Consider the following 26,962-nt stretch of genomic DNA (forward strand, 5'->3'; position numbering starts at 1 on the left):
TAGGATGCAGCAGTGGACTTTGCAGCCTTATGGTGGACCAGAAGGACACTTGCATTATAAAGCCAAGCATAACAGCTCAGATTTACATGTATGGAAGATGAGCAATATATATATTTAAAAGGAGTCTGACATATTATGCAATTATAGGTTAAAAGGAGAGCATCCATACCTCCACACACTTGGTTGGCATTTCAGCCTGCTTATCGAAAATCAGGAAGCGGTACCACCCTGATGGCAGTGAATGATCACATATTAAGTCCTGGATGGCTGATTGCTGAAGCCGTGATGAATCAAAATCAACACTTCGGTATGGACTCTGAAGGATCTGATGACCGCCTGGATGACATTCCAGAGCTGTAGAAAAATTGGAGACATTAGCATTCTTATGCATTCATCTGCAGTGGGTGTTGCCAGTCATAAAATGGCTGCCATGGAGGGTGTACGAGTGGTTTAACACAAAATGGCTGCCTGGAGCATAGCATAACACTAAATTAGGTAGACAACCCCTCCCATCCTCCTTATGCTTATGACAGAAAGTTAGCTATGTCCTGATTATGGAGGTTACACACACTGATGCTGTCTAATAACAACAGGGAGCATTCTAAGCCAAAGTTGCCACACCACGGTAATTTCACAGAAATTGCTTAGAAGTACCTGCACATTTTGCCCCATAACTTCCTTTCTAGGAGGGTTAGAGACTTATTTTTTTCTAAAACAAAAGCTGAAGTCTAGGGTACCTGCCAGAAGCACCACTGGAAACCTGCTGGGGTGCCATGGGCACCAGGTTGGTGATCTCTGATCTACAGCATTGTATCTAATCTTGGTCTGGTTTGCAAAATATGGCAACCCAAACTATGGCTATACCAGAACAACTCTTGGGCACAACTTGTGGTTAGTGAGGAGAAGGCTTAACTATGAGCCTCAGTCTGGAATACAAACTAAGCCAAACTGTGTTATGCAAAGCAGGCCACTATTTGCTGGAACAAAATGATGCCTTGCTTTCGCTACTAAGATTTATATTAAATAAAGGTCTACTGAGCTCTATTTAGCAGGGAGCTAAGAAGTTCTGGAACATGAATCATTTAGCAAATCTGTCCCTTCTGTCCATCATAAAGAAGCTATGTTTGCAAACTAAAGGAGTTTGAATCTTCTTTTAAAAATGCAAAGCTTGTGAATCAGTTGCATTATGATAATATTGTGTGATATTTACCAGAGACTCTAATCAAGACAGGAATCAAATATATACCTTTTTTTTTTTTTTTTGCTTTTTTTGTGTCTTTGGAACAAGCGCCTAGTATATCATGGCTCATTTCACCACAGAGACAAAAAACAACCATCCTGAATTGAAGAACTTGAAATGCAGTATTAAACAAGAAGACAACTGCATTAAGTAATCAATAGACAAGGAAGCACAAGATAACTTAATAAGACAGTCTCGGTTACCATGATAAGCTTAGGTCAAAACATATCAGCAATGCAATCTGTCTTTGGTTTGTATAATATGGCTAACTTCTGCCAAGTTGTCAAACAACATTTATATAAATGTTTTCTACTAAAGCCCATAACATCATAAAAAAGCAACTCGGTTGTCACTTTGTGTAAAAAATCATTATCAGCACTAAAATCAGTTTATAATCAGTGCCAAGACAATCGATTAAAAATAATATTGAAGCCTTTCTCACTTGGATTCTCACATTTCACGTACTATCCTAACCACAAAGGGTTCCCCATACAAACCACAGCAGAAGTATTATAGTCCTGTCTCTTAACTTCTGATCACCATCATTATTCATTTGATTTATATCCCTTTCCTCCTCCCAAAGGAGTCCATTCATGTATATATTCTGTTAATTCATCTAGAATTAGTACCCCGACTCCCTACATTCATACAGCAAGAGAAACATAGCACCAATTATTAGCAATTATTGGTAGCAGTAATAAGGACATCACTATTCTGTTATTGAAATTCCTGAGGCTGTGCGCACACCATAACTTTAAAGCACATTCAAACCACATTTTTTACTCCTAAAGAATCTTGGGAACAGTAGCTTGTTAACCCTGTACGGAACTGTAGCTCCGTGAGGGATAAACTACAATTCACAGGCTTCTTTGGGAGTTGAAAAGCGTGCTCTGAATGTGCTTTAAAGGTACCAGAGCGCGCAAAGTGATGCTCAACAGGCACAGAAGGAAAACAAAACCACAGAACAACTTTTGCGGAGTTTCTTTTTTGTTTTTTTTAAAGAACGATCCACTACATTCCATTTGCCAGCATTACACCCATGAACGCGCCCCTTTCCGTGAGCCTAAAGATGCTCCAGAGGCTCCCCTTTTCTTTCTTCGTGCCCAGAGCCACCGCGCGCCCTTGCTCTCCTTTCTCCTTACCTTGCTGGCCGCGCGCTACCTCGAAGCACACCACCAGCGCTGCGCAAAGGGAGAGGAAGTTCCCTGGCAGACTTGGAGAGCGCATAGCTCTCTCCTTTCTCTCACTCTGGACAAAGCGCTTTCTCCCTTCAGCAAGCCAGCTTGGAGAGCGAGCTTGGCCCCGATCCGCTGGGCACCCTCCGCCGAGCGCGCTGGGAGCGAAGTTTGCGCGCTCTGGCTCTGCTGCAATCTTCTCGCTGCTGCTGCTGCTGCTATTTCTCAGGTCCCGGGACAGCCTCGCGCGCCCTCTCCCTGCAGGCCGCTCCGCCTGGAAGAAGGAGAAGGAGACAAACAAATGCAACAGCTGGAGCACCAAAGCTGGGAGGGGAGCAGCAACCCGAGTAGCTGCAACCGAGCCTGGTCGCTGACCCCACTCAGGTCGGCAGGGCTTTCAGTTTTGACTGCCAGAGTAGCAGCGCAGTCCTAGCCGTGCCGCTTACTGCTAGGTAAGTGAGGTTGGGATCGCAGCCTGTAAGCCCCGTCGACCGTACTCTGTGGGTCTCTCCGGCGTACACGGGATTGGCTATTCCTCCGGCATTCTCACGTTTGGAATGCACGGAATGCTACCAGTGTGCGGCAGTGAAGTGTTAAGAAGCGGAGGCCCGGCACTTGTTCTTTCACAGGCCTCTCCACCGGCAGGGTCTTCCTATTCAAGGTAGTCGTGGGATGATAGAGGCTTCTACAACGAGATGAAGAGAAGGTGGCAAAATAAAATAATCCCAGGGTAGGAAATAAATTACCAATCTCTCCAACAGAAATAGGGGATGTGGACAACACGCAGAATTATGAAAAACCCAACAAATCAGAAGAGTCCAGCTTTTAGGATTTGGCTTAGTGGTTAGTCTTAATTCCAAACACCTTGGGGCAGATACACAAACAAATTTTTCTGGATTATGCCCATTTTACAGAAATCACTGCTGGCAGTAGTAACAGAATGTTAGACTAATTATGCATACATTTAGTACATTGGGTCTTTCATAGAAGCATAGTATCAAAGAGCTGGAAGGATCCCCAAGGGTCATAAAATGCTCCACAGCTGTGCCATGGTTTGTTTTGTAGGAAAATATAATCAGCAGGTAATTAGCCAGATCCTATGTGGAGGATACTCAATTTTGCTTCTTGTTTCTGTTGACTAATCTCAGGGAGTTACCGGAAATCTTAACCAGGTGTCCAGAGGTGGCTTTTGGATGGATACAGGCGAATGAGCTAAACTTAATTCAGATAAGATGAAGGTCCTTGGGTGTGGGTTGGGAAATCAATGACCATTTCCAAATGGTTCTAGATCGGGGGTCAACAACCTAAGGCCCATGGGCCGGAAGTGGCCCGCGGAGGTCATTTGACTGGTCCATGAGCCACCCCCGAACCGAATTGCCCACTCGTGCGCTGCACTAAATCTGCGCAGCACGGCGCAAGGACCCACTTCCACGACGCCGAAAATTCCGTCTGCACACGGGCCTGCGCGTGATCCGGCCCATGGAGGGATCTCCGCGGGACTGATCTGGCCCAGGCAAGATAAACCTTGCCGACTCCTTTTCTAGATAGTGTCATTCTTCCAAGCTTGTGCCTTGATATCAGTGCAATTTCTGGATGTGCAGGTAACACACCAACTGCAACCCTTTCTAGAATATGGACCTTGCCTCAATTTCTCATGCCCTGGTTACACCCAGACTAGACTCCCAGATGGTAAAAATGCAGCTGCCCAGCTGCTTGTTGGAGCCAGATGTTTGGAACACGATACACCTATAACTGCACCAGTTACATTGCCTGCTTGTTTGTTTCTGGGCCCATAATCAAATGCTGGTATTGATATGGAAAGCCCTAAATTATTCCGGACCAGGTTATTTGAAAGACTACCTTCAAATAACCTGGGAATCACAAGTGGGGGAGAGTCTGTTGCACTCAAGTCCTGCTAGCGGACTTCTCATAGGCATCTGGTTGGCCACTGTGAGAATGGGATGCTGGACTCGGTTGGCTCTTGGGCTATTCCAGCACAGCTCTTACATTCTGATGTAGGTTCCCCATGTGATGTAAAATCCTGGAAATCCTGGAGCCCACAAGAGTGAAAAGAGGCTCATTGCCTTAAGCAAGGAACTGTTGCCCGCCATGGGATAACTCACTTGGTGACTCATAATCTCAGGGTTGTGGGTTCGAGCCCCACATTGGGCAAAAGATTCCTTCATTGCAGGGGATGGGGTAGATGACCCTCGTGGACTCCTCCAGGTTTACAATTCTACGAACGTGTGGGGGATGACTGGAGGGGGCAGAGTTAATGCATTTGTTCCTGTATCCTCCTGCTTATGTGTTAGTTTACACAGCAGCCAGAACACCTTAAGAGTGTTCTTGTGTATCCTTTTGTTTCTCCTTCTAAGCTTGAAATCCTAAACACCCTTAACAGGGAGTAAGTCTTACTGAACTCAGAGGCACTTAATTCTTAAACACACAGGGTTCTTCTGTAAATCTCCTTGGTTTACACATTGCTTTGATATTGAACTCTGCAGATGTATGCTGGTTTTGCAAGAGATTGCTTAAGATCACACATCGTTATATGATTTTTGACGATACTCCAATGTCCAGCAGCAAATTTTTACTCTGCTTCAATCCTATTGATGTTTCTTTTCCTTTCTATCCTCTCTTATCCTTATTTCCCACTCCAAATTGTTCCTTTTCTCCCTGCCTTTCTTGATCAAACTACAAGAAAAAAGATTCCACCTAAACATTAGGAAGAACTTCCTGACAGTAAGAGCTGTTCGACAGTGGAATTTGCTGCCAAGGAGTGTAGTGGAGTCTCCTTCTTTGGAGGTCTTTAAGCAGAGGCTTGACAACCATATGTCAGGAGTGCTCTGATGGTGTTTCCTGCTTGGCAGGGGGTTGGACTCGATGGCCCATGTGGTCTCTTCCAACTCTAATATTCTATGATTCTATGATCACTTTGATCATTTGCATCTGCATTGGGTGCTCAACAAAACTGTTCTGAATCCCACTTTGCTGAGTAGTAGGTGTGTATTTTTATTTTAAATCAAAGTTAGCAAAAGGTACTCCTTTAAAACAGAGGGCCAGACTTTGTTTAAAACTTGGAACCGCTCTTTCTAAGAAACCTGACATGTTGATTACAGGACCAGGCATCAGTGTGCAACATTAATCACTAGAAAACAACATCGGGCCAACTTCCAAAGGTATAATCTGAACAGCAGGCTCCAGGGGAGCTGATTCATGCATATTAGTCTCCTGGACAATTTACGGTAATTATTCTGTCAATCCTGTCCTTGTTACCTTTTTTCGGCCAGGGTAATTTTCCCTTCACAGTCAACTGTCCCTCAAGCTTTGTCTAAGGAGCTGTGCAAGCGACAGGCAATAAGCTGTCCAGTTTCTTGGCCATTTTGTAGATACTTGGTTATCATCATTGTAACATTTAAACATACTCCTGTTTTGTTTTGTTTCTTTCTTTTTTATGATTTTGAAAAAATCCAAACACCACTTAACACTCACATTGATAAAAGAAATAGCGAACTGGTAAATCTGTGCTGTGTTAGGGTCATCAATTATGGTACTTTCAGGCTGCAGCAATGTATAATCTCCACTAAAGTTAAAAGGTAAAGGACCCCTGGATGGTTAAGTCCAGTCAAGGTGACTTTGGGGTGCAGCGCTCATCTCACTTTCAGGCTGAGGGAACCAACTTTTTAGTAACAACAAAATTTATAATTCTCTGTGTGTAGACATTTGTGGACTTTCTTAATTAGTGGACAGTAGAGCTTATTAAGGGACGCAGGTGGCGCTGTGGGTTAAAGCCTCAGCGCCTAGGACTTGCCGATCGAAAGGTCGGCGGTTCGAATCCCTGCGGCGGGGTGCGCTCCCGCTGCTCGGTCCCAGCGCCTGCCAACCTAGCAGTTCGAAAGCACCTCCGGGTGCAAGTAGATAAATAGGGACCGCTTACCAGCGGGAAGGTAAACGGCGTTTCCGTGTGTGGTTCTGGCTCGCCAGAGCAGCGATGTCACGCTGGCCACGTGACCCGGAAGTGTCTCCGGACAGCGCTGGCCCCTGGCCTCTTAAGTGAGATGGGCGCACAACCCCAGAGTCTGTCAAGACTGGCCCGTACGGGCAGGGGTACCTTTACCTTTACTTAGAGCTTATTAAAGGGGAAAGATGTTGTGAGAAATGGCAAGATTATGGTGGATTGCAGTAAAACAAATTTGCATTAGATTTTCACCACTTGGAAGCTTTTCTTAAGGGACTGATGCACAGCAGGGGTTGTTCCTATTCTGCAAAACAGCACATCTCATCATTTTGGTCTTCATCTTTTGTGAGTTGTCAGGCACTAAAAGTATACTGCTGGTCTTTGCTCTGTAAGAAGCTTACATTTTGTAGCCTATCCATTTGTTGCTATGATCACCCTGAAGGATTTCCCTGCTGTTAATCTAACCCTGCAAGGCCACCATTGGTGCAAGTTTAAGCCAAGGTTTATCTCAATGGTAGTTCTGAGAGAACTTCCATAAAAGTCTCACTATAAACGTCAAAGCCCATTAAAAAACAACTTTCTGAGATGGCCGAAAGCAGTTGAGGCCAGTTAGTAAATGTTAGAAGAAGGCGGGGGTGTTTTAAGATCTTTTTAAAAGACTTTAGCCTTCAAGTCTCACCTCATTTACCTAAGAGTAAGCCCCACTGAATTCAATAGGGCTTGTTTCTGAGTAGGCATCCTTGAAACTGAATTTTGCCATCGCTATTTCCTTTTCCTGTTAAAGAAAATATGGATTCATCAATGGTTTTCTGATTTTATGGTTATGGTAGTTTTAATTGATTTTATCATTATTGTACCTTTTGTAACCTCACTGTATATCAGAACACACAGTTTACTTCTGTGGCAGCTTTTTCACTACCCTTGAAGAGTGTATAAGTCCTAGCAGGAGTTATGCAGAAGGTGTAAAGTGTGCAGCATTTTTTTAAAAAAGAACATGTGGCTTCTTGTAGAGGATGCTATTTAGAACAACGATAATGATGGCCTTCAGAGTATAATGAAACTACTGTGTTCTTCAGGCCAAGACAAAGGCAGAATTTTGCTTCAGGGCTTTTCTTTCTTTGGTCATCTTGTTCTGCCACAGAGAGAGGTTCGCTGAGTGGCAGCTTCTGATCCCAGAGGTAATGAAAAACAAGTAAAGGGCTTTGCAGATGGTGATCTGGTGATATGAAGTCAACAATAAGAAGCTAAGGAGAATCTAATTGCATCTGTGAAACTTTTCCTGTAATGAATGAAGAGTGCTCATCCTGCTTTGCCATTTTGATTCAGTTTGGCCTTGGCAAGGGACGATTCATCCAGTTCATCCCACCTCTCTATAATTATCACAATTTTTAAATAAATTGAATCTTAATTAAATGCACCTCTCACCTACTCAAAGGAACTAACTTCTCATAAGCAAGTCAGTCCCTGCCCTGTGGGTCACCCTTCATCCTATCCTTACCTCCCTTAAACCTTTCCCAAGTTACTTCTGCTGCCCATCATTCTCACAGGCTGCATGCAAACTTAAGGAGGGTCCAGGGCAAGTGCTGCAGACCCTCCAAAACAAAATAAAAAAATTCCTTCCAGTAGCACCTTAAAGACCAACTAAGTTAGTTCTTGGTATGAGCTTTCGTGTGCATGCACACTTCTTCAGATACTTCAGATGGTCTTTAAGGTGCTACTGGAAGGATTTTTTTTATTTTGTTTTGACTATGGCAGACCAACACGGCTACCTATCTGTAACTAGACCCTCCAAGTGTCCCTATTTTCCAGGAACAGATTTACAGAAGCCAGTCTGGTTTCTACTTTGATCCCAGAATGTCCCACTTTTCCTTAGGAGGTTCCTATTTTCATTGGAGAAATGTTGAAGGGTGTGGAGTTATGTGATGCCTGAGGCAAGGAGATAAGTAACGATGTAATCTTTAGAAGACATCTGAAGGCAGCCCTGTACAGGGAAGATTTTTAAATGTTTAGTGTATTATTATGTTATTATGAAGCCTCCCATAGTCAAGATGGGTGGAGTATAAATAGTAAAATGATGATGATGATGATGATGATGATGATGATGATGGAATAAGACATCCCTATTTTCATCTGAGAAATGTTGAAGGATATGCAAGTGTTATCTGTGAGCACTGCCAGAGCTCCAGCAGATGGCCAAGGATGCCAGATGCTAATGCAGGCCCTTAGTATCGCAAGATTGTCATGAGAGCACTGGGACTAAAATTGTCAACCAAAAGCTTTACTTTTCTGGTTTATAACCACAACAGTTATTAACACTGGGCTTCAGTAAAGCGAATAATTTAATTAGACAGCGCCTCTATGATATCGAGCGACAGAATAATCTGGCCACAATTAGGATATTTTGTCCACGGTATGATTATTTCCCACCTAGTCATTTTGACACTTTGGCACCCTATTTGCAAAATTTAACAATTCCAAAATACAGACGCGCTTTCACTTTCTCAAGATTGAGTATACTGCCTTCAGCTGTTCTTGAAGGATGATTTCAAAAAGTTCCACTGGAAAAATGGCTGCCGTATTTTTCCGTCTATAGGACGCCCCCATGTATAAGACCCTATTTGGGGGGACTCAATTTTAAGAAAATGAGGGAAGATGGCCCAAAGTTGTTGAGCCTCTCCCCCCAAGCAGCTGTGGGCAGGAAATACTCCCTAGATCGTTTCCTGCACACAGCGGCGTTGGGGGAATTTGCGCTCCTGCCAGCAGTGGCATCGGGAGGTTGTGCTCTCGCCAACAAGCTGGCTGGCTGCATGCAGCTTCTGCACACAGCTTCTCCCCCCATGCAGCTACAGGCAGGAAACACACCCAGATTGTTCCCCACTCACTGGGGCATAGGGGGAAGCCACGCTCCTGCCAACCGGATGGCTGGTGGCACCCCGCTTCTTCCCCCCACCCCCATGCCACTATCTGTGTATTGGACAACCCCAGTTCTTTGACGTCATTTTTTAGTCAAAAAAACCTCGTCCAATACACAGGAAAATATGGTATGTCCCTGTGGAGATGGCAGTATTGAGTCAGTGGCTCATGTGCTTCTGGCTTGTACGCTTGATGAAGATTTGAGGAGTGAGGTTATTACCCCTCTATTATTGTCCATGCCAGGTCGCTCAACCATTGCTACTGTGTCCTTTGTTTCAGCGGATCAAGATGATCAGATGACAGCAAAAACTGCAAGGTTTTTAGTGGGGGCAAATAGAATAAGATCTATTATTTGATTATTGACATAAACTCTCAAAATGTATTTTCCACAGTTAAGTTTTTACAGTGGTGCCCCGCAAGACGAATGCCTCGCAAGACGAAAAACCCGCTAGACGAAAGGGTTTTCCGTTTTTCGAGGCGCTTCGCAAGACGAATTTCCCTATGGGCTTGCGTCGCAAGATGAAATCCTCTTGCGAGTCTTGCGAGTTTTTTTCCCTTCCCCCCTTTTTCTAAGCCGCTAAGCTGCTAAGCCGCTAATAGCCGCTAAGCCGCTAATAGCGCTAATCCGCTAAGCCGCTAATAGGGATGCTTCGCAAGACGAAAAAACCGCTAGACGAAGATACTCGCAGAACGGATTATTTTTGTCTTGCGAGGCACCACTGTACCTCTATCTTCAGTACATTTTATTTTATTGTACGGTGGTACCTCGGGTTAAGTACTTAATTCGTTCTGGAGGTCCATTCTTTTTTTTTAAAAAAATATTTTTTATTAACAGGCCAATCATATCACATTATTTCAAATCACATTAATTCCAAATTATACAGCCAAATTTTTCTTTTTCTTTTTTTAAATATTTATTAAAGTTTCAAGAATTACAAAAAGAAAAAATGAACATACCAAGTTAAACAAAAACCAAACAACACACCACAATATATATAAAAAAGGAAAAATAAAACAGAAAAATAAAACCCATTAAACTCAAACAAAATTAGAAAAAAGAGAAAGCATCAAATCTCCTTTCTATTCTTTCATTAGCTTGTTTCCTTGACCTCCTCACACCTTCCTTTTTTGTATTCTAGGTCGATTATCTATTTCAGCAAATCCTTTCCCTCTTTTAAAATTTTTGTCCTGTAAATTGTCTTAATATAATGTAATTTTACTTTTCCTCCTTTCACCAATTAACAATCAGTTATTCCCAAATCCTTTATATCATTCCTGCTAAAATCATATATTATTATTCCAACATCCTTCTAACAAATATTAATTTTACAATGTTTCTGTAGATAGTCTTTAAATTTCCTCCAGTCTTCCTCCACCGACTCTTCTCCCTGGTCTCGGATTCTGCCAGTCATTTCCGCCAATTCCATGTAGTCCATCACCTTCATCTGCCATTCTTCCCAGTATACAGCCAAATTTTTCAATTTTGTTGGGGGTACCCATACATCAAGCTCCAGACGAGGATTCAAACATCAGTTCTATTACTGCTTTAATTAAACAGTTCTATCCAGTTCTATCCAGAAAGTCTCTTTATTACTTTCTTCATCTTCTTGTTGTTGTCATATATTCCTTTCTTTGCGATCTCTGATAATCTTCACAGGCAGGTTGAAAACAAACATCGTCTGTGTGGGTTTTACACACTCCAAAAGTCATATCTCATAGGGACAGCTGCCATTCCCCTCCTCCTTCGAAAGTTTATCTTCGGTCTGCCCTTTAGTTTTCCCAGGCTTGTAAAATATCTCATAGAGGGCTCTGCCAGGTTAAGATCAAATTCCAATCATCGTTCACTTTCAAATAGTCCTGGTTCTCCTCCCCCCGTCTTTCATAAACAAGCCTGTCTTGCGAGACGCCATTTTAAAACTGCATTATAATTTTTTTCCATTCTCCGATCTTTATCAATCCTCTCTTCATTCATCATTAATTCATCCGACACAGTTTTTAAATTCCTGCTTGTGTAATAAAATACGGCGTTTCTTCTTTCTTTGGGGTGGAGGATTATTAATACTCACATAAGGCAAAGAAAAGAAAAGTTTTTTCCTTCACCCCCCTTCTTTACTCCTGACATACTTCACTCCACACATACCAATCTCTTAATGGCGCTTCATCGCTTGATTTATTTGTCCTTGCCCGCTGCTCCAATCCCAGAGATCCATTAATCAGCAGTCTTATCTCCTGACCTTTGCTTGACGTATGTGCTTTAACATCTTCCAATTATATATTTCCAATTGTATTTTCGAGTTAAAGCAAACCAGCACGCACAGATTGGAGACGGCGTCCGGGAAGAGCCGACTTCACCGAGGGCTGGTGCCAAGTGACCGGGCACCCCCTTCTCTCGAATCCGGGGGTGCATTGTGGCCACCGCTGGCAAGGCAGTCCCCCCATATCCTTGGGGGGGGGAAGACTGCATACTTCCCATAGCAGCCTCTTAATTACCTCATGTGGGTCGGAGAGATGTTATTGTCGGCCATCTTCCAATGCACCACCTGGTGGCCCCCCTCGTTCTGGAGATCCATTGTTAACCTGAAACTGTTCTTAACCTGAAGCACCACTTTAGCTAATGGGGCCTCCTGCTGCTGCTGCACCGCCAAAGCATGATTTCTGCTCTCATCCTGAAGCAAAGTTCTTAACCTGAGGTACTATTTCTGGATTAGCAGAGTCTGTAACCTAAAGCGTATGTAACCCGAGGTACCACTGAATTGCTATAGCTAGTGGCTGATGCAAATAAAGATTCTTCTGATTCTAACGGAAAACAAACAAACAAACAAGCCCCCCCCCCCAGATCTGACACCATTGCAGTAAAGTCACAAAAGAACATAAGAAGAGCTGGATCAGGTCAAAGGCCCATCTGGACCAGCAACCTGTTCTCACAGTGTCTAACCAGATGCCCCAATGGGAAGCCCCCAAGCCGCACACACACCCTAGCGATGCCTATAACTGGTATTCCAAAGCATCCTTTTCCCAGCTCTATTTCATGTGATGCAGCTGCAGCCATAACTTTGAACAATAAGCCTCAAATCTTTTAATTTCCTTGTTTATCTTTTTTTTTTAAAGGAAACATTAGCAAAGCTGTAACCCTCTGTTTTGTATCCAAGGCATCCATTAATAAAAGTGTTACTCGGAATCCTAAGGAAGGTGTGTGTTTCTGAAACGTAAAAGCTCCATCTGTTTTATCTTAAGAAACAGCCATAACAGAGCTAGTTATTTAAAAGTGACGCACCCATTTTTAACAAAAAGCTTTATCAGATTTCCCAGCAATCCATTAAGAACTCTCTTGGTTCTTCCACAAGCAGCCCAACGTTGACTCTATGACTCAGAGTCTCAGAACCCGTATAGTGCGACTTCTAACGGATGCAGTTAAAGTCACAGTTCCCCCCCAACTATTTGCTGCTGATGGGGTGAGCTCCCATTGCTCGGTCCCTGCTCCTGCCAACCTAGCAGTTCGAAAGCACATCAAAGTGCAAGTAGATAAATAGGTACCACTCCAGCGGGAAGGTAAATGGCATTTCTGTGCACTGTTCTGGTTCATCAGAAGGGCTTAGTCATGCTGGCCACATGACCCGGAAGCTGCACGCTGGCTCCCTCAGCCAATAAAGCGAGATGAGCGCTGCAACCCCAGAGTCGTCCGCGACTGGACCTAATGGTCAGGGTTCCCTTTACCATTACCTTTATAGGACAAACCAATGAAAGTTAACCATAGGCAGAGTGGAGCTTGTTGGCTCTCTCTGCTATATATTTTTAAAACACCCTGTTTTTAACTGTAGCCTTGCTTAATGCCTCTCCCAGTTTTAGTCATCATAGCAAGTCACTCTGGCAGTGCCTGAGCAAACTTGACACAGCTAGGTAAATTTATGTCATGCATGTCTAATTCTTAGCAGCTTGAAAACAAATCATGTCTTTAAAAACCTTTGTGTTTAAGGATGGGAACAGCAGGCAGCATCTTGGAAAACCTGAAACCTCCATGAAGCAGCTTCTAAAAGCACTTTTATAAATGCATGGTTAAAAAAAAGTTTAAAAAGTTGAATCCTGCATTTTGTTTTTACTTGTACCAGAGGAACTCTGTATTAAAGTATCTTATGCAAATATATACCTAGATTCCAAGCCTGGATATTTTAATGCCTCCTTATTTGCACCACAGCCAACTTATCTAGGGTTATATGCCTATTAGCAGTTTAAAACAGTTCTTCCACGCGGTTCCACGTTGCATTTGCATGTTTCTGTACCAGGCATAGGCAAACTTGACCCTCCAGATGTTTTGGGACTAAGATCCCCATCATCCCTGACCACTGGCCCTGTTAGCTAGGAATCATGGGAGTTGTAGTCCCAAAACATCTGGAGGGCCGAGTCTGCCTATGCCTGTTCTATACACACAAGAGATAGGGGTAGGGGTGTCTTCTCCTGATGTGCATTACCTGATGTCCTCTCACACATCTGCAACACCCCAAACTCATATTCAGTGAGACTCATCTGCACACGCACAATGGCTGCCTCAAATGCACATACCACAGTTTAACTGTGAAGTGGATGCAGCAAATAGGATGGGACCTGGTTTGAGGGGAAGTGAATCATGTAGCTCCAGGCTAGAGATGGATTGTGACTCATGTTATTGGGACACAGCTTCAAAGGCCAGGCGTGAGAGCACACTGGAACCAGAGTAAACATTAATGTGTACACAGCCCAAGCGGATCACACCGGAGGTTATTTAGTCTGTAATTCAAATTAATATATCATGCAAGGAATACTGGAACAGTTCCCCACATTTTTGTGACAACAAATAGAACTGCAAAATGGGAAGTTTCCATGCGCAGTCATGTTGACAGTACTTAATTTAGAGTGGTGGAAGGATGTTGGGGCTCAAATCAGTCTGGAAAGGTCATCTTCCAATCTAGAATTGATACCCTTATTTGGATAGAGACAGAAATGCACTCTGGATTTGCTCAGAGGCCCTTTTAAATTCTGTTCTTTCTGCTTGTGTTCCGGAGTTGGAAACTTGGCACTGAAAACAGATGCCACGACTGAGCCTTGGCACAAATCAAGTCATGTGTAGTGAGTAGCAGAAGTTGGCATGGCATGAAATTAAACTGTGGGCAGGGTACAGCTATGATTGCTGTTTTGGCATGAAGGTCGCTCCCATGCAGATCCTGAAAGTCCCACAAACTACATGTTGAGCAGGGCGGTCTCAGTTCCAATCATTGCTACTCTCTTTTTGTAAAACTTCATTAAAAGCTTCTACATAGAATGCAAACTAGGCTGCATATATATATGGAGTTGATTTTGACATGTTTGAAATCCAGGCTTACCTATAAAAATGACCTTTAGAAATGAAACAAAAAAGAGACTGAAAGTTTAGGAGCTCTTGCAACATCAAACTATTTTAGATGTTTAAACACCCTTTGCAAATACAAAGGATGGGTGGAAAAGGCCATAGGTGCAGTGCGTCAGTTTGGCTGGCTGTTGACTGGAAGTTTGGTGGTTTGTGCACACCCAGGGATGGCTGTGGGCGATTCTATTCCCCCCTCCTTTCCCCCTTCCCCTTCTTCTTCTTCTTCTTTTGACAAAGTAATAACCATAAATAAATAAGAATAAAAATGTGCACCCCACCACTGAGACCATTCCATTGTAACTATCCAACCTTGCAAAATTTCAACACCTCTTGCGATGGTTTGACCCCTTTCCGTTTTAACAGTACAAATTCTACAAACACCTTCCGTATCTCCTCGAAATCATTTCTCCTGCGCAGTCCTCGTCTTACCTCAGTGGCACATGTTAATTTATCAGTAATAGATACACCCCACGCCTCTTTATACCATTCTTCCATATTATATTCTGCTTGCCCCTATTATAAATTGGATGGTCAAGCTGACATGTGGGTAGACTATCAATAGCCACTAGCCACAATAGCTCTGCTCTGCCGCCATGGTTGGAGACAGTAATTTTTCTGAATACCAGTTGCTGGAAACCACAGGAGGCGAGAGGGCCCTTGTGCTCATGTCCTGCTTGCAGATTTTCCACTGGGGCACTTGGTTGGCCACTGTGGGGTCAGGATGTAGGGCTGAATGGGACACTGGTCTGATGCAGCTGGTTCTTGTTATGTTCTTAAGGTTTGCTAAAATCCTATTGAACTCAGCAGGGCTTATTAAACACTTAAAGGATTGTACTGTTAGATCTACGTACATTTTTATGATGGAGGTGTGAAATTTCTCTACCAGGACCGTAAGACTTGATATCCACAGGCAAAACAGGTTTGCCATGCATTAGGCTAGGGGATGTGACTTGATTGAAACTTGCAAGGAAGACCAGCTGACTATAATCAAAATACCACGGATGGAAATTTCTATGCAAATCTGAATCTTTAGCATTGCAGGTGTTGAAGCAGAGTTTGACATATTTTCCAATCCTAAATGGGTTTCTGAGATACAATACCTCTCTCTCTCTTTTTGTGTGGCTTCCCCCTCCCCATTTACATTTTGGTAAAATTACACTTCCTTCCACTCTGCCTCCTATAGCGATGGGATTTCAGAGGCTTCACTTTTCAATCATAATTCGCAGGATTCTTTTAACACGATGTGAGCACAACACCGTCTTTGTTCATAGCTAGGAGCTTTTCGAAATATTGTTACTGAGATAAGATCTCTGATTCACAGAAGGCCGGACAAAGCACTTTTTAATGCCATTTGGTTAAGAAAGTAAAATGTATTACGGACAGGTTAAGTATTTAAAATGATAATAAACACTTAGTGAGGGGAAGATTTTCTGTTCAAAGCCACAAATTTGAGCTTGAGTGATTCACTAATTGCTTAGGACCTGGGCTGGACAGCTGTGTGAGAGAAGAAAATGTATCATCATATAGGTAGTTGATGGATGGATGATCTGCAGAGAGTTAAAATGGCTTTCATTCAGATTTGTAATTACAAATGGATTATTTGACCCCCCTGTAATTCAGCGGGTAATCTGAGCATCAGCTCTATATAACTCATTTTTTTCTTAAAAGTGTTTATTGAGTTTTCAAAAACAACAACATGCAGACAAGACGAACAATGAATAAAGAACAACAAGTGTGTGGAGCACATTGTTGCAGTTAGAATGAAATAAACAGAAGGTTCAGTACACTTTTGCAGACATAATAAAATAGATTCTGCAAAGGGAATCAATTTTAGGCATGTGTTGTTGGGGGGCCTATGCAGCACATTATTTTTATTTGTGAGGCATATAAACAGAGATCATGCAACCTCAAAATGGTCTTATTTCTTAACCCCTCTTATCACCCTCCTGTGATGGGTTAAATTCTCAGACAAAGCAGCGGTCCCGCACCCTCTCAAATCATCCATCCCTAGAGAGATCCAGTGCAGACTTCCAACTTGTGGGGATTTCTAGTCTGGCTGCAGCCAGCAGCAGAGCTAGCAGCTCCTTGTGAACAAGAGTGGGATTTAAATCACTTTCAATTACATCTTGTATGTTTGCTTGTTTTGTGTTATATATTTACTTTTAGCTAAATGACCACAAAACTAGGAAGAGGACAGAAAGAAAAAACAAACAGGAAGAAACACCAGGGTGCTTTCAGACTGTGGCTGTTTTTGGGTCTCAGTGCACCAACACAGGTAGTTGTAGTGCGGCCACAGTCTTGCCTCCTGGACAAGGAGGAGAATGGTCTGAGGAAAGGCATGGAGAACCTTATTGGGCTGCATGGCCTGAGGTTCCTCATCTATAGGTTCACCCATAGGTTTAGCAAAGTGCAAGTTAGGGAAACACTTGTCCTACCAACCTTACTGTATGCTTGTGAAACGCTGACCACTTATAAATGCCATCTCCAACTCCTCAAAAGATTCCATCAACAGTGTCTCTAAAAAAATTTACACATCACTTGGGAAGACAGGCGAACTAATATCAGTGTACTGGAAGAAGCAAAGATCACCAGTGTGGAAGCAATGATTCTTCAACATCAACTTCGTTGGACTGGTCATGTTGTGTGGATGCCTGATGATCATCTTCCAAAGCAACTACTCTATTCCAAACTTCAAAATGGAAAGCGTAATGCTGGTGGTCAACAAAAGAGGTTTAAAGGCTCTCTCAAGGCAAATCTTTAAAAATGTAGTATAAACACCGACAACCGGGAAACACTGGCCTGCAAGTGCTCCAATTGGAGAACATCCTTTACCAAACGTGTCATGGACTTTAAAGACACTCGAACTCAGGACAAAAAGGAGAAACACCCTAAGAGGAAGGCATGCTTGGTAAACCCTCACCATGATCAACTTCTGCCTGGAAACCTATGTCCCCACTGTGGAAGGACGTGTGGGTCGAGAATTGGCCTCCACAGTCACTTGCAGGCTCACTGTTAAAACCACGTTTATGGATGGCAATCTTACTTGGCTACGAGTGATTGCCAAAGAAGAAGGGAAACACTAACTCAGAGAAAGAGAGATGGAGATGGGGAGAGAAGGAGCACAGTTATTAGTAGAAAATTCATGTTTTTTTGTTTTTAAAAAGAAGCCTGGAAGCACTTTTAGGTCAGTTTTTAAGTGTCTTTGTATGACTAGAACATTTGCTAGCCCCTTAGTGAGGTAGCATCTGCATATTAAGGAAACTAATGAATGTATGGTGTGGTAAAATAGCACATAGATTTTCTTTTAAAAGCACCAATCAGTCAATCAATCAATCAATCAATCAATCAATCAATCAATCAAGGTGGGGAAATTCCTGATCTTTTAAAAGGGTCATTCTGTTCTCAATTTCCTGTTTCTCAGTGTTGAAGGCTATTAACAAAATAATAATAATATGTGTCGGCACCAGGTAGTAGTTCATAAAAGCTGAACTTTGATTCCGTTTCCTGTTCATGGAAATGTTAAGCTTTTAAGATTTGTCAATTGTCCCTTTGTGTTTATTAAGAGGACACCATTGCATTCTGAATTCTGAGATCCAAAGGAAATACCTCTGTTCAAATCCAAACACTGGGAAACGATAAATTGCCAGTAATAAAAAGTACCCCTTTCTTTGCTGAGATAAGCTATGGAATCGGAGTGTTGTCTTTTCCATCGCTAGCAAAGTGGTCACATACAACTTATGCTCCACCAGCCTCACAGCTGATTGTTGAATCGTCTCTGCACAGCATCCACAGAGCCGGCAAATCTTGCACAAGGGAGCAATTCACTGACTCTGCTAATGGATCTACATCAATATAAGTGGCCATTGAATCGTACCAAACGCTTGTAGAATCACAGAGTGATAATCCTTCGATCTGTGCTTCCTTCCATTTCCTTGTTTCACCCATCTGACAGCATCTGTGAAAAAGATATGGCAAATTTCCTGTGTATTCAATCATCTGCTGGTTTACAGCTTGGACAAAAAAACAAAAAGAAAAAAGAAGAAGAAAGACTCCCACAAGGACATTAAAAGCATAAATAGCAGGAGCTTAGTGAGGCAAGTGTCTCCGTGTATGGAAGAAACCATGAATTGTCTGATATGCTTCCACAGAAATTGCACTGGTCTTCAAAGACTGTTCTTCCTTGGAGCTCCTAAACAGAATGTCAGTCTCTTGATTGTCCCCAAGTCCCCATCCATGTGTAAAAGGGCTGGTTTATTAGATTGGGGATGGGGCACCTGTGGCCCTCCAAATGTTGCAGAGCTACAATTTCCATCCTCTCTTACCCTTGGCCTTGCTGGCTGGGGATGATGGGCGCTGGAGTTCAAAGTGCATCTGTGCTAGAAAGTTGCATGAGAAAAGTTAAACTCAACAACGTACATTGGAAGCTGCCAAGTCAGACCCAGATTGTCTGCATTGTCTGGCAGCGACTCTCCAAGGTTTCAGACAGACCACATTCCCAGAGTACCTAACCGTATCTGTGTAGCAACTACAGGGCTGGACTCTCGTTTAAGCTCTTGCACAAGAGTGCTAGCAAGCTATTTCCCTTCCGCCCACAGTTCTCTGGCTCTGTTTTTGTGAAATTCCAATCTGGTCTCAAGCCAAATAAACAATGAAGAGAGAGGAAACCGATATTTGGGAATACTGTATGTTCCAAAACCCTATATATGCTTTTTCTTATATGTGTCTGTGGAGTTAATCTGAGCCAGGGTTTAACTGGACTCAGCTCCAGAGGCTGATTTCAAATGCCAGGGCTCTGCACTTAAAGCAGAAAAGAGAGACAGACTCTGGGGATGTGCAGAATGTTTTTCTTAAGTCATGACTGGGCTTCTTCCCCTGCATGTGAAGACAGGCTCTGGTGGATCGAGCAAACGAGACGAAGAATAGGTCCAATGATCAAGAAGGCAGTTTCTGCATGTGCTGTAGAGGGAAGCAAGGGTGCCTGCCAAGTTGAATAAAATATTGGGGGGACCCAGGTAAGCCCCGCCCCACATAATTGATCACAACACATGGTGCATGCACACCATTTGAATGGCAATACCCATCAACTTTGGGAGCTCCCAGACCCCTCAAATATTTAAGGGGACTGAAGCCCCAAGGAACTGGCTCCTATGGGGGGGGGAGTGAGAAGCAGATGGGGCTTGTCAACCTGGAAAGGGAGCTCATCTAACAGAAGGGAAATTCTGATCCTGAACCTCTTCTGCCTTGCAGGATATCTTTGGGAGAAGAAAAGAGTAGGGAGTAGACCCTACACAAATTTGGAGTGGAGTCCCTAAGACTGTTGGATGGTGCCTTGTACACCTCCTTCCTGCAACTCCTGCAGCCAAGCTGGTGCCAAACATATTGCTCTGCTTTCCTTTCGATCACATCAGCAAGGCCAAGAAGGGGGTCTTGTCACCTGGGCAGCCCAGTACTTCCATACAGACTGCCCAGGCTTGCACCCCGGAGAGGTCACTTTGGAGCTGCTTCTTAAGGGTGAATCTTTATAGTGTACTTCAGTCAAGCGTATTAAGCACCTCTTGGTGATCAGTAATATAAAAGGGATGGTTCAGGATTAGAGAATACAGTAGAGAAGGATGTCCAGTTGTCCGTGTTGAGTGGAGATTCAATTGCCAATCTGATTGGCTTCTGTATCCGGAAGGGGGAAAGGTGCAGCAAAATGCTTTGGAGTTGCCTAGAGTAACAAGTGCCTGGAATTTCTGTTCTCCTAGCTGTCCTTTGTGAGGTCACGCATGGATCTTCCTTTGGGTTGCTTGTCATGAACCGGCTTTTGTGAGATCACAGGCATGCTTCCGGATGGAAGGAGCCCTACATCATCGAGCAGCGTCGTGATCTGAGCCATTCGCCTGCATGGCTCTGTGTCTCATCCAATGGGAGTTGTTAGGGTGTCTTTTGTTTCTGTACACAGACAAAGGTAGAATTAATGTATGTGTTCTAAAAGCAACCGAGTCAGAGGGAAAGGGGGATCAGGGAAAGAGTGCAGATAGGTAGGAACTTTAATGATCTCCTTCATTTCCAAGCTTCCTTGATATTTTCTGAATTCCAACATGAGTGACTAATATTCCAAATTAACTTTCGCCCAATAGTGAGGCACTGCCAATAAAGAAATAGTTTGTCCACAACTCTGATTGATAACGCAGCCTGTAGGACATTTGAAGTTACTGTAAATAAATGTATAAATCTCAGCAATGGCCACAAAGGGCAGTACAGTGTCCCTTGAATTGCAAGAGTATATAAACTTTAACATACCCGATTAACAAAATGTTCCACTTGGCCTGCTTTCCCCTTCCAGTGGCATAAAGAGAGATTTTGCAGACAATCATTAGGTTTAAATACCTGGTACAGTGATCCCTTTTAAGCCTCTCCCACAGGTTTTGTTAAAAGGCAAGCTAAAGACACAGACAATATTCCTACAGTTTTATTGTTCATGACCTGGTGTGGATTTTTTAGGGTTTTAATAATGATGATGATTATGATGATGATATGGCATATAGTGACCGGGCTTAATCCTACGTAGGACTCCATCTTGTACCTAATTCTATACCTCTGAAATCAGTGAGGCTGGTAAGATTGGAGCTACCCATTGCCAAAGTAGAAAAACAGAAGAAGGGAACGAACCTGTGGGCCTCCAGACATTGCTGACCCCGTCTCCCATCAACCCCAGACAGCAGGGATGATGGTCAGGGATGTTGGAAAGTATAGTCCAACAGTATCTGGAGGACTACAATTTCTCCATCTCTGCCGTAAACTGATTAGGACATATTGCTGTTTTCAGGTTGACAAACAAGGGATTTGGACCCTCCGTTGCTATAGGGAATCACCATGTGGCACAGGATCTACAGTACAGGTGGGAAGAGGTAGGTCGTTCTATGTTATTAACAGCATGTGCATCCCGTGTCAATATCTTCAGATGTGATGGGTGTGACCCCACGAAGGCAGGGCCTTTTTGGTGGTGACTCCTCAGTTGTGGAATAGGTTCTCCAGGGATCTTGGCTGCCACCTAGCACGTGACCTTTTGAGCACAGATTGAAGGCAATTTTATTCTCTCAAGCTTTTAATCAGTGATGTACAATTGACTCCTGCGTTTGCTATTTCACTCATTTTATTGCTTACTTTTATGGTGGATATTGCCGTTTGGCTTCAGCTTTCAATGTCACCTTCTAGCTCAATGTTAACTGTTGATATTAAACCTTCATTCGTAGGAGCCTTGGGCGCCACTTAAATTGCAACATGCGATAAAAAACCCCAAACTTTATAATAAGTAAATCACTAATACATAGTTCTTTAAGCTGGTATTATTTCCATTTAAAGGACCTATAGATTAATCTTGGAGTCTCTGAAAACGGAACATTGTGTGTTGTTTGATTTGCAGTTTCTTTAACAGTATATAGATTAGGACTATGCAGCCTTAGAATAACACTTTTGAACTCTGAAACTAAATGTCTCTTAGCTCTGGCCTTGAATCTGAGGTATGAAGGGATTGTTTAGGCTATAACAAGGGGTGTCTCTAAATTTCCCACTAGAGATCCTGCTTTTAGTGTTGGCAGTTCCAGTCCTCTGTAATAGGCACCTACTGCAGAAGTTGATTTTGCTTAAGAAGGCTGTCCCGAAGTGTGAAATATTAGGAAATACTAACTGAACATTTGTATGAATTGGTTTGTTGTTTTTAGAGTTTGTTGAAATGGGTTTGATTGTTTTTAGAAATTGTGTTTTCTGTACAGGCAACCCCTGATTTGTGTGGGGGTTGCATTCTAGGTCATTGTATGTGACGGGGAAGGTGTATAAGCCTGGTCTACCCTACTCCCACCCCCAGTTCCCCCCCCCTTTTCTAGCCACTTCCAGGTCACCACGATGTGCGCAATTGCGCACATATCAAACGCATGTCAATCGGTCATTACCTGCATTTTGTTTTTATCTTGTTTTGCATCACTTTGATGGCCTCAGGCTGCAACATGGTTTATAGACTCCTAAGATCATTACGTCCAGGGTCTGAAATTAAGTACTTGCACCTCTAGTGAGAATCGGGTTCCCACTATTTAATTAGTTATGGGGGGAAAGTTATGTATTGAAGAATGTATTAAGTTTTGCCAGTGAATATAATAATGTATAATCTATAGATTAAGCTAACATGAAAGGGTTGACCCAAACTTGGTTGCAACCTGAGAATCCAGGCTGTAGGTATTTTTAGCTGAAGATGGCGCAAACATCCTCTTTAATTATCTGTAACAAAATCTCCTAATCCTGTATCCTCAGGAGATGATGAGCAGTCATCAGTTAACCCCATTTAATATACGGCTGTTTGAAATGAGAGGAAGTCTGTGTAGTCAAGCATTTTCAGCACAGTGAAATTGAGTAAAAAAAAAAGGTAATATAAACCTGTCGGAGAAAATATCAGGAAAAGTAAGTGCTAGGATGATGGGGCCTACAGGAAACAGATTGAATTATTTACACACATAGAATGATAATGCAGTAAATATATCCGGAAAGCCGTGGCTTATCCTTTATACACGGCAGGTTCCAATTAACCTACAGCCTGTGAATATCCAAATCCATTATATTCAGAGTTTAGGAAAGAGAATGTAATTGATTTAATGGTAACTTAATGGCACATAATTTTATACCATATTAACAACAATTAGATTTCCCCCCATCCTGTTATGGGATGGCGACTGTGGAGCAGTAGTACCACTGCTTCTGTCTGCTTTTAAAAATTCTGTCAGAATTTTGTCCTCTGAGGGCTTTTTTTGGGGGGGGGTGAGGGAAAGGATTTGTGCAACTCAATCCTTCTCCATACTGAATGTTTAAGACAAGTACCATCTTATATTGGGTTGGATCCCGACAAAAGTTGCAGTCTGACCTAAGCCCACTGAAGTGCCACCGAACCCAGGAGGACTTACTTCCGAGTAGACATGGTTGGGATTGCACTTGTTCTCCACTGAAATCAATGGGACATAAGTAATGACCAATGAAGGTTCAACTAAGTTAGGATTTAATTACCTATAGACAAATCCAGGTTGCTCAATTAAGGTAGATTTAAAGCTCTTACACAACAAACCCGCTTCCCCCTCCCATACTCATAGCTGTCAACATTTCCCTTTTCTTAAGGGAAATTCCCTTATTCCGAATAGGATTCCTCACAAGAAAAGGGAAAAGTTGACAGCTATGCCCATACTGGATGGGGAAATGCGCTTGAAAGTGCGAGGGAACACCTGATTCAATGTTGTCTACCCTCTCCACAAGCAGATCAGCACAAATGATCCATAAATAACAGCCAACATTGCTGAACAGCAGCTTCAGGCAACCAAACAAGAATGAACATTCAGTAAGGTTATCTGGCAGTGACTTTAGTCTGTATCCAACCAGTTATGTACTATTCCCCCCCCCTTCCAGTTGTCATAGTTTTATTTGGCATGTATACTATCATTCAACTTCTCAAACTGTACAAGCAACAATAACTCCCCCATGGACCTTTCTGGACCTTTTGCTAAAAAGTGTGAATCTTGGGTGTCTTTTTTTTGTTGCCCCTGCAGCTGTTGTTTTGGAAGACTTATGCCAATAAACCAATGCAGAAGCCTATAAACACATCAAAGATGGCTGCTCACGCTGGTCACATGGCATGATCAGGAGGGCTTTCCATCCTGCAGATGGTTTGGTGCAGAGATTATAGCAGCACTACTAGCCCTCATGGAAACATCCAGACCTTTGAGATTGTAGCAACAGAGATGGTAACCTGTAGTTACAAATACACTGCACAGGAATGTCTACCAGAACTCAAAACCAGGCATAGGCAAATTCGGCCCTCCAGATGTTTGGGGACTACAACTCCCATCATCCCTGACCACTGGTCCTGTTAGCTAGGGATGATGGAAGTTGTAGTCTCAAAACATCTGGAGGGCCGAATTTGCCTATGCCTGCTCAAAACTACTAGTCTCCCTCTTTATACAAGGAGTGTGTCTGCACCTTGGGTGATGATGTCTGCATAGAGCCTCACAAAATCCTTCTTATAGCTCTGTTTTCTGGAACGCAGAGTATGTTTAGCGGTGGAATCACATAATCCTAGAATATACAATTGTAGAATTGGAAGGGACCCTGAGGATCATCTAGTCCAGCCCCCTACAATGCTGGAATAGCCAGCTGTCTCGTATGGGGATTGAACCTGCAACCTTAGTGCTTGTGTAATCACTCTGAATAATAATAATAATAATAATAATAATAATAATAATAATAATAATAATAATAATAATAATTTATACCCCACCCATCTGGCTGGGTTTCCCACCACTCTGGGCAGCTCCCAACAGAATATTAAACACGATAAAACATCAAACATTAAAAGCTTCCCTAAACAGGGCTGCCTTCAGATGTCTTCTAAAAGTCAGATAGTTGTTTATTTCCCTGACATCTGATGGGAGGGCCTTCAACAGGGCGGGCGCCACTACCTAGAAAGCCCTCTGCCTGGTTCCCTGTAACCTCACTTCTCTCAGTGAGGGAACCACCAGAAGGTGTCTCTGGACCTCAGTGTCCGGGCTGAACGATGGGGGTGGAGATGCTCCTTCACATATACTCCTTCAGATTCACCTTAGCGCTATGCTTCTCAGTTTCACAAGTACTTCATCAATGGGGGGAGGGAAATCTAAGGACCAGGGACTTAATGTGCCCCCCACTCTGGCCTCCGGCACCTTGCAGTGCTCACTAGAGATCTGCCCCCACCCCCGTCACCGGGCCAAACCTCTGACCAACTTTGCTCCAAGTCCTCTATGAACACTTTTGGCTGGCTGGAATGTGCCCTCAAATTTGATCTGCTTCTAGTTTTTGTGGATGGAGGATGGATCTGTGTGTTTGTGTTTGTAGAAACCTCTCACTTTTGAATGGCAAGAAAGTTGCATCCATTGCCCTGCCCATGCTTGCATCTGGCTGCACCCATCTTTGACTTCTGGCCATGCGCGTCAGTGAAGGGATTGCTGCACTCCTACCTTGGCTGCATTCACACCATAAATATAAAGCACTACAGTACCACTTTAAACAATCATAGTGTCATCTAGTCCAACCCCTTGCCATGCAGGAATCTCAGCTAAAGCATCCATGACAGGTGGCCACCCAGTCATGGCTTCCCGCAAAGAATCCTGGGAGCTGTAGTTTGTTTGAGGTGCTGAGAGTTGCTAGCAGATCCCTATTCTCTCCTGAGAGCTAACATTCCCACCCAGAGAGGTTTAACAATCAATCCTTCTTCACAGGGAACTCTGTGAGGGAGAAGGAATACTTTGTTCTGTCTTTCTTTCATCTTTCTCCAAACTGGATGCCATTGCCTCTTGCTTTTATTCATTTCACAATATTTCTGCTTTCATTTAGATGTAAATAAATAATGCCTTGGGTTAGAAAAATATCAATTTATTTTGCAGAACTATTTGTGGTTGCTTTTCTAAATTTTTTCATTATTATTATTACTATAGCAAGTAATACCCTGCCATCTAGTGGAGAAAAGAACCACCCAGTTTTACATGCCTGATGATGCCAGATATATGAATTACCTTCACCTTTAATACACAGAAATCAATCCTTATGATTAGGAGTTAACATCATGTTCACGCATTCACTTAGATTCATGCCTGCGATCAATAAATTTGGATAGAAAATCTCAGGCTAACGCTAGTTTGATGCCAGTACTTATTCTCAGCTTAAATCTATGTAACATCGACTATTTAAAATGACAACTTTTATACATTTTAATATTCTGTGCATTGCATTGAAGAAGAAGAAACACAGCAAGAGCAGAAAATGGAACTCTGAGGACAGGCTGACTGTCATAAAGGCTAACTATTATTTGTATCTCATCCTTTTGTTTTGCAGACTTGTTATGTGATGTGTTAGTTAGTGGATGTGTCCATCTTGCTCCTAGAAATGTTTTTTGTCTTTAGCGTTTCTTTGCTTGAGGCAAATTGGTTGCCCTATATTTCCTTTGCTGCTAGCGCTCCTCGAAGTTTTGCATGTCACTGATCATCGATACAGGGGATTTGTGGTGATGTGCAGAATTTGTGATATCTTCTCCAGATACAACTGGAGAGGAAGGGGATGTTCAATCCATTGTGTGCATTGAAGGATGTGCTGGGTACAAATGATGATGATGTACAACCAGTGCTTTTTTTCTGGGGGTACACAGGGGTACACATACCCCTAAACATTTGTGAATCTAAGTTTGGCCTCATTGAGGGGCAGTATTTCAATATGAGTAGGAAGATGAAAGTATCCTTAAACATATTTTTTTT

General features: G+C 42.9%; 2 protein-coding genes and 1 long non-coding RNA gene across 15 annotated transcripts in view; 1 reads left to right on the plus strand and 2 right to left on the minus strand.

Moving 5' to 3' along the window:
- VWDE (von Willebrand factor D and EGF domains) overlaps positions 1-2,834 on the minus strand; it is a 45,180-nt gene extending 42,346 nt beyond the window's left edge. For 2 of the 3 annotated variants that reach the window (XM_079947884.1, XM_079947882.1), the window contains exons 1-2: positions 2,383-2,834; positions 170-354 (exon numbers count right to left, since the gene is read on the minus strand). In XM_079947884.1, the coding sequence (XP_079804010.1) occupies positions 170-354; positions 2,383-2,467 (270 nt within the window). In that variant the 5' untranslated portion in view covers positions 2,468-2,834. The remainder of the gene's footprint in view (positions 1-169; positions 355-2,382) is intronic. The other variant, XM_079947883.1, reaches the window with a different exon arrangement.
- Positions 1-26,962, plus strand: part of LOC307199829 (uncharacterized protein C7orf78) — a 45,959-nt gene that overhangs the window by 4,412 nt on the left and 14,585 nt on the right. Inside the window, exons 1-2 of one of the 11 annotated variants that reach the window (XM_079947944.1) lie at positions 20,518-20,613; positions 21,475-21,556. The exons of 1 other annotated variant lie outside the window; for it this stretch is intronic. The gene's annotated coding sequence lies outside the window, so the exon portion shown is untranslated. Of the gene's footprint in view, positions 1-20,517; positions 20,687-21,474; positions 21,557-26,962 lie in introns of those variants that run through there. 9 more of the 11 variants (XM_079947947.1, XM_079947943.1, XM_079947948.1 and 6 more) reach the window with 9 other exon arrangements.
- On the minus strand, positions 17,797-20,405 carry LOC307199857. The gene is made up of 3 exons (XR_013832242.1): positions 20,216-20,405; positions 18,986-19,034; positions 17,797-18,618 (listed from the first exon to the last, which is right to left on the minus strand). It is a non-coding gene; the product is annotated as an uncharacterized lncRNA (long non-coding RNA).

This window comes from Podarcis cretensis (genome assembly GCF_951804945.1).
Source record: "Podarcis cretensis genome assembly, chromosome: 12".
NCBI classification, from domain to species: domain Eukaryota; kingdom Metazoa; phylum Chordata; class Lepidosauria; order Squamata; family Lacertidae; genus Podarcis; species Podarcis cretensis.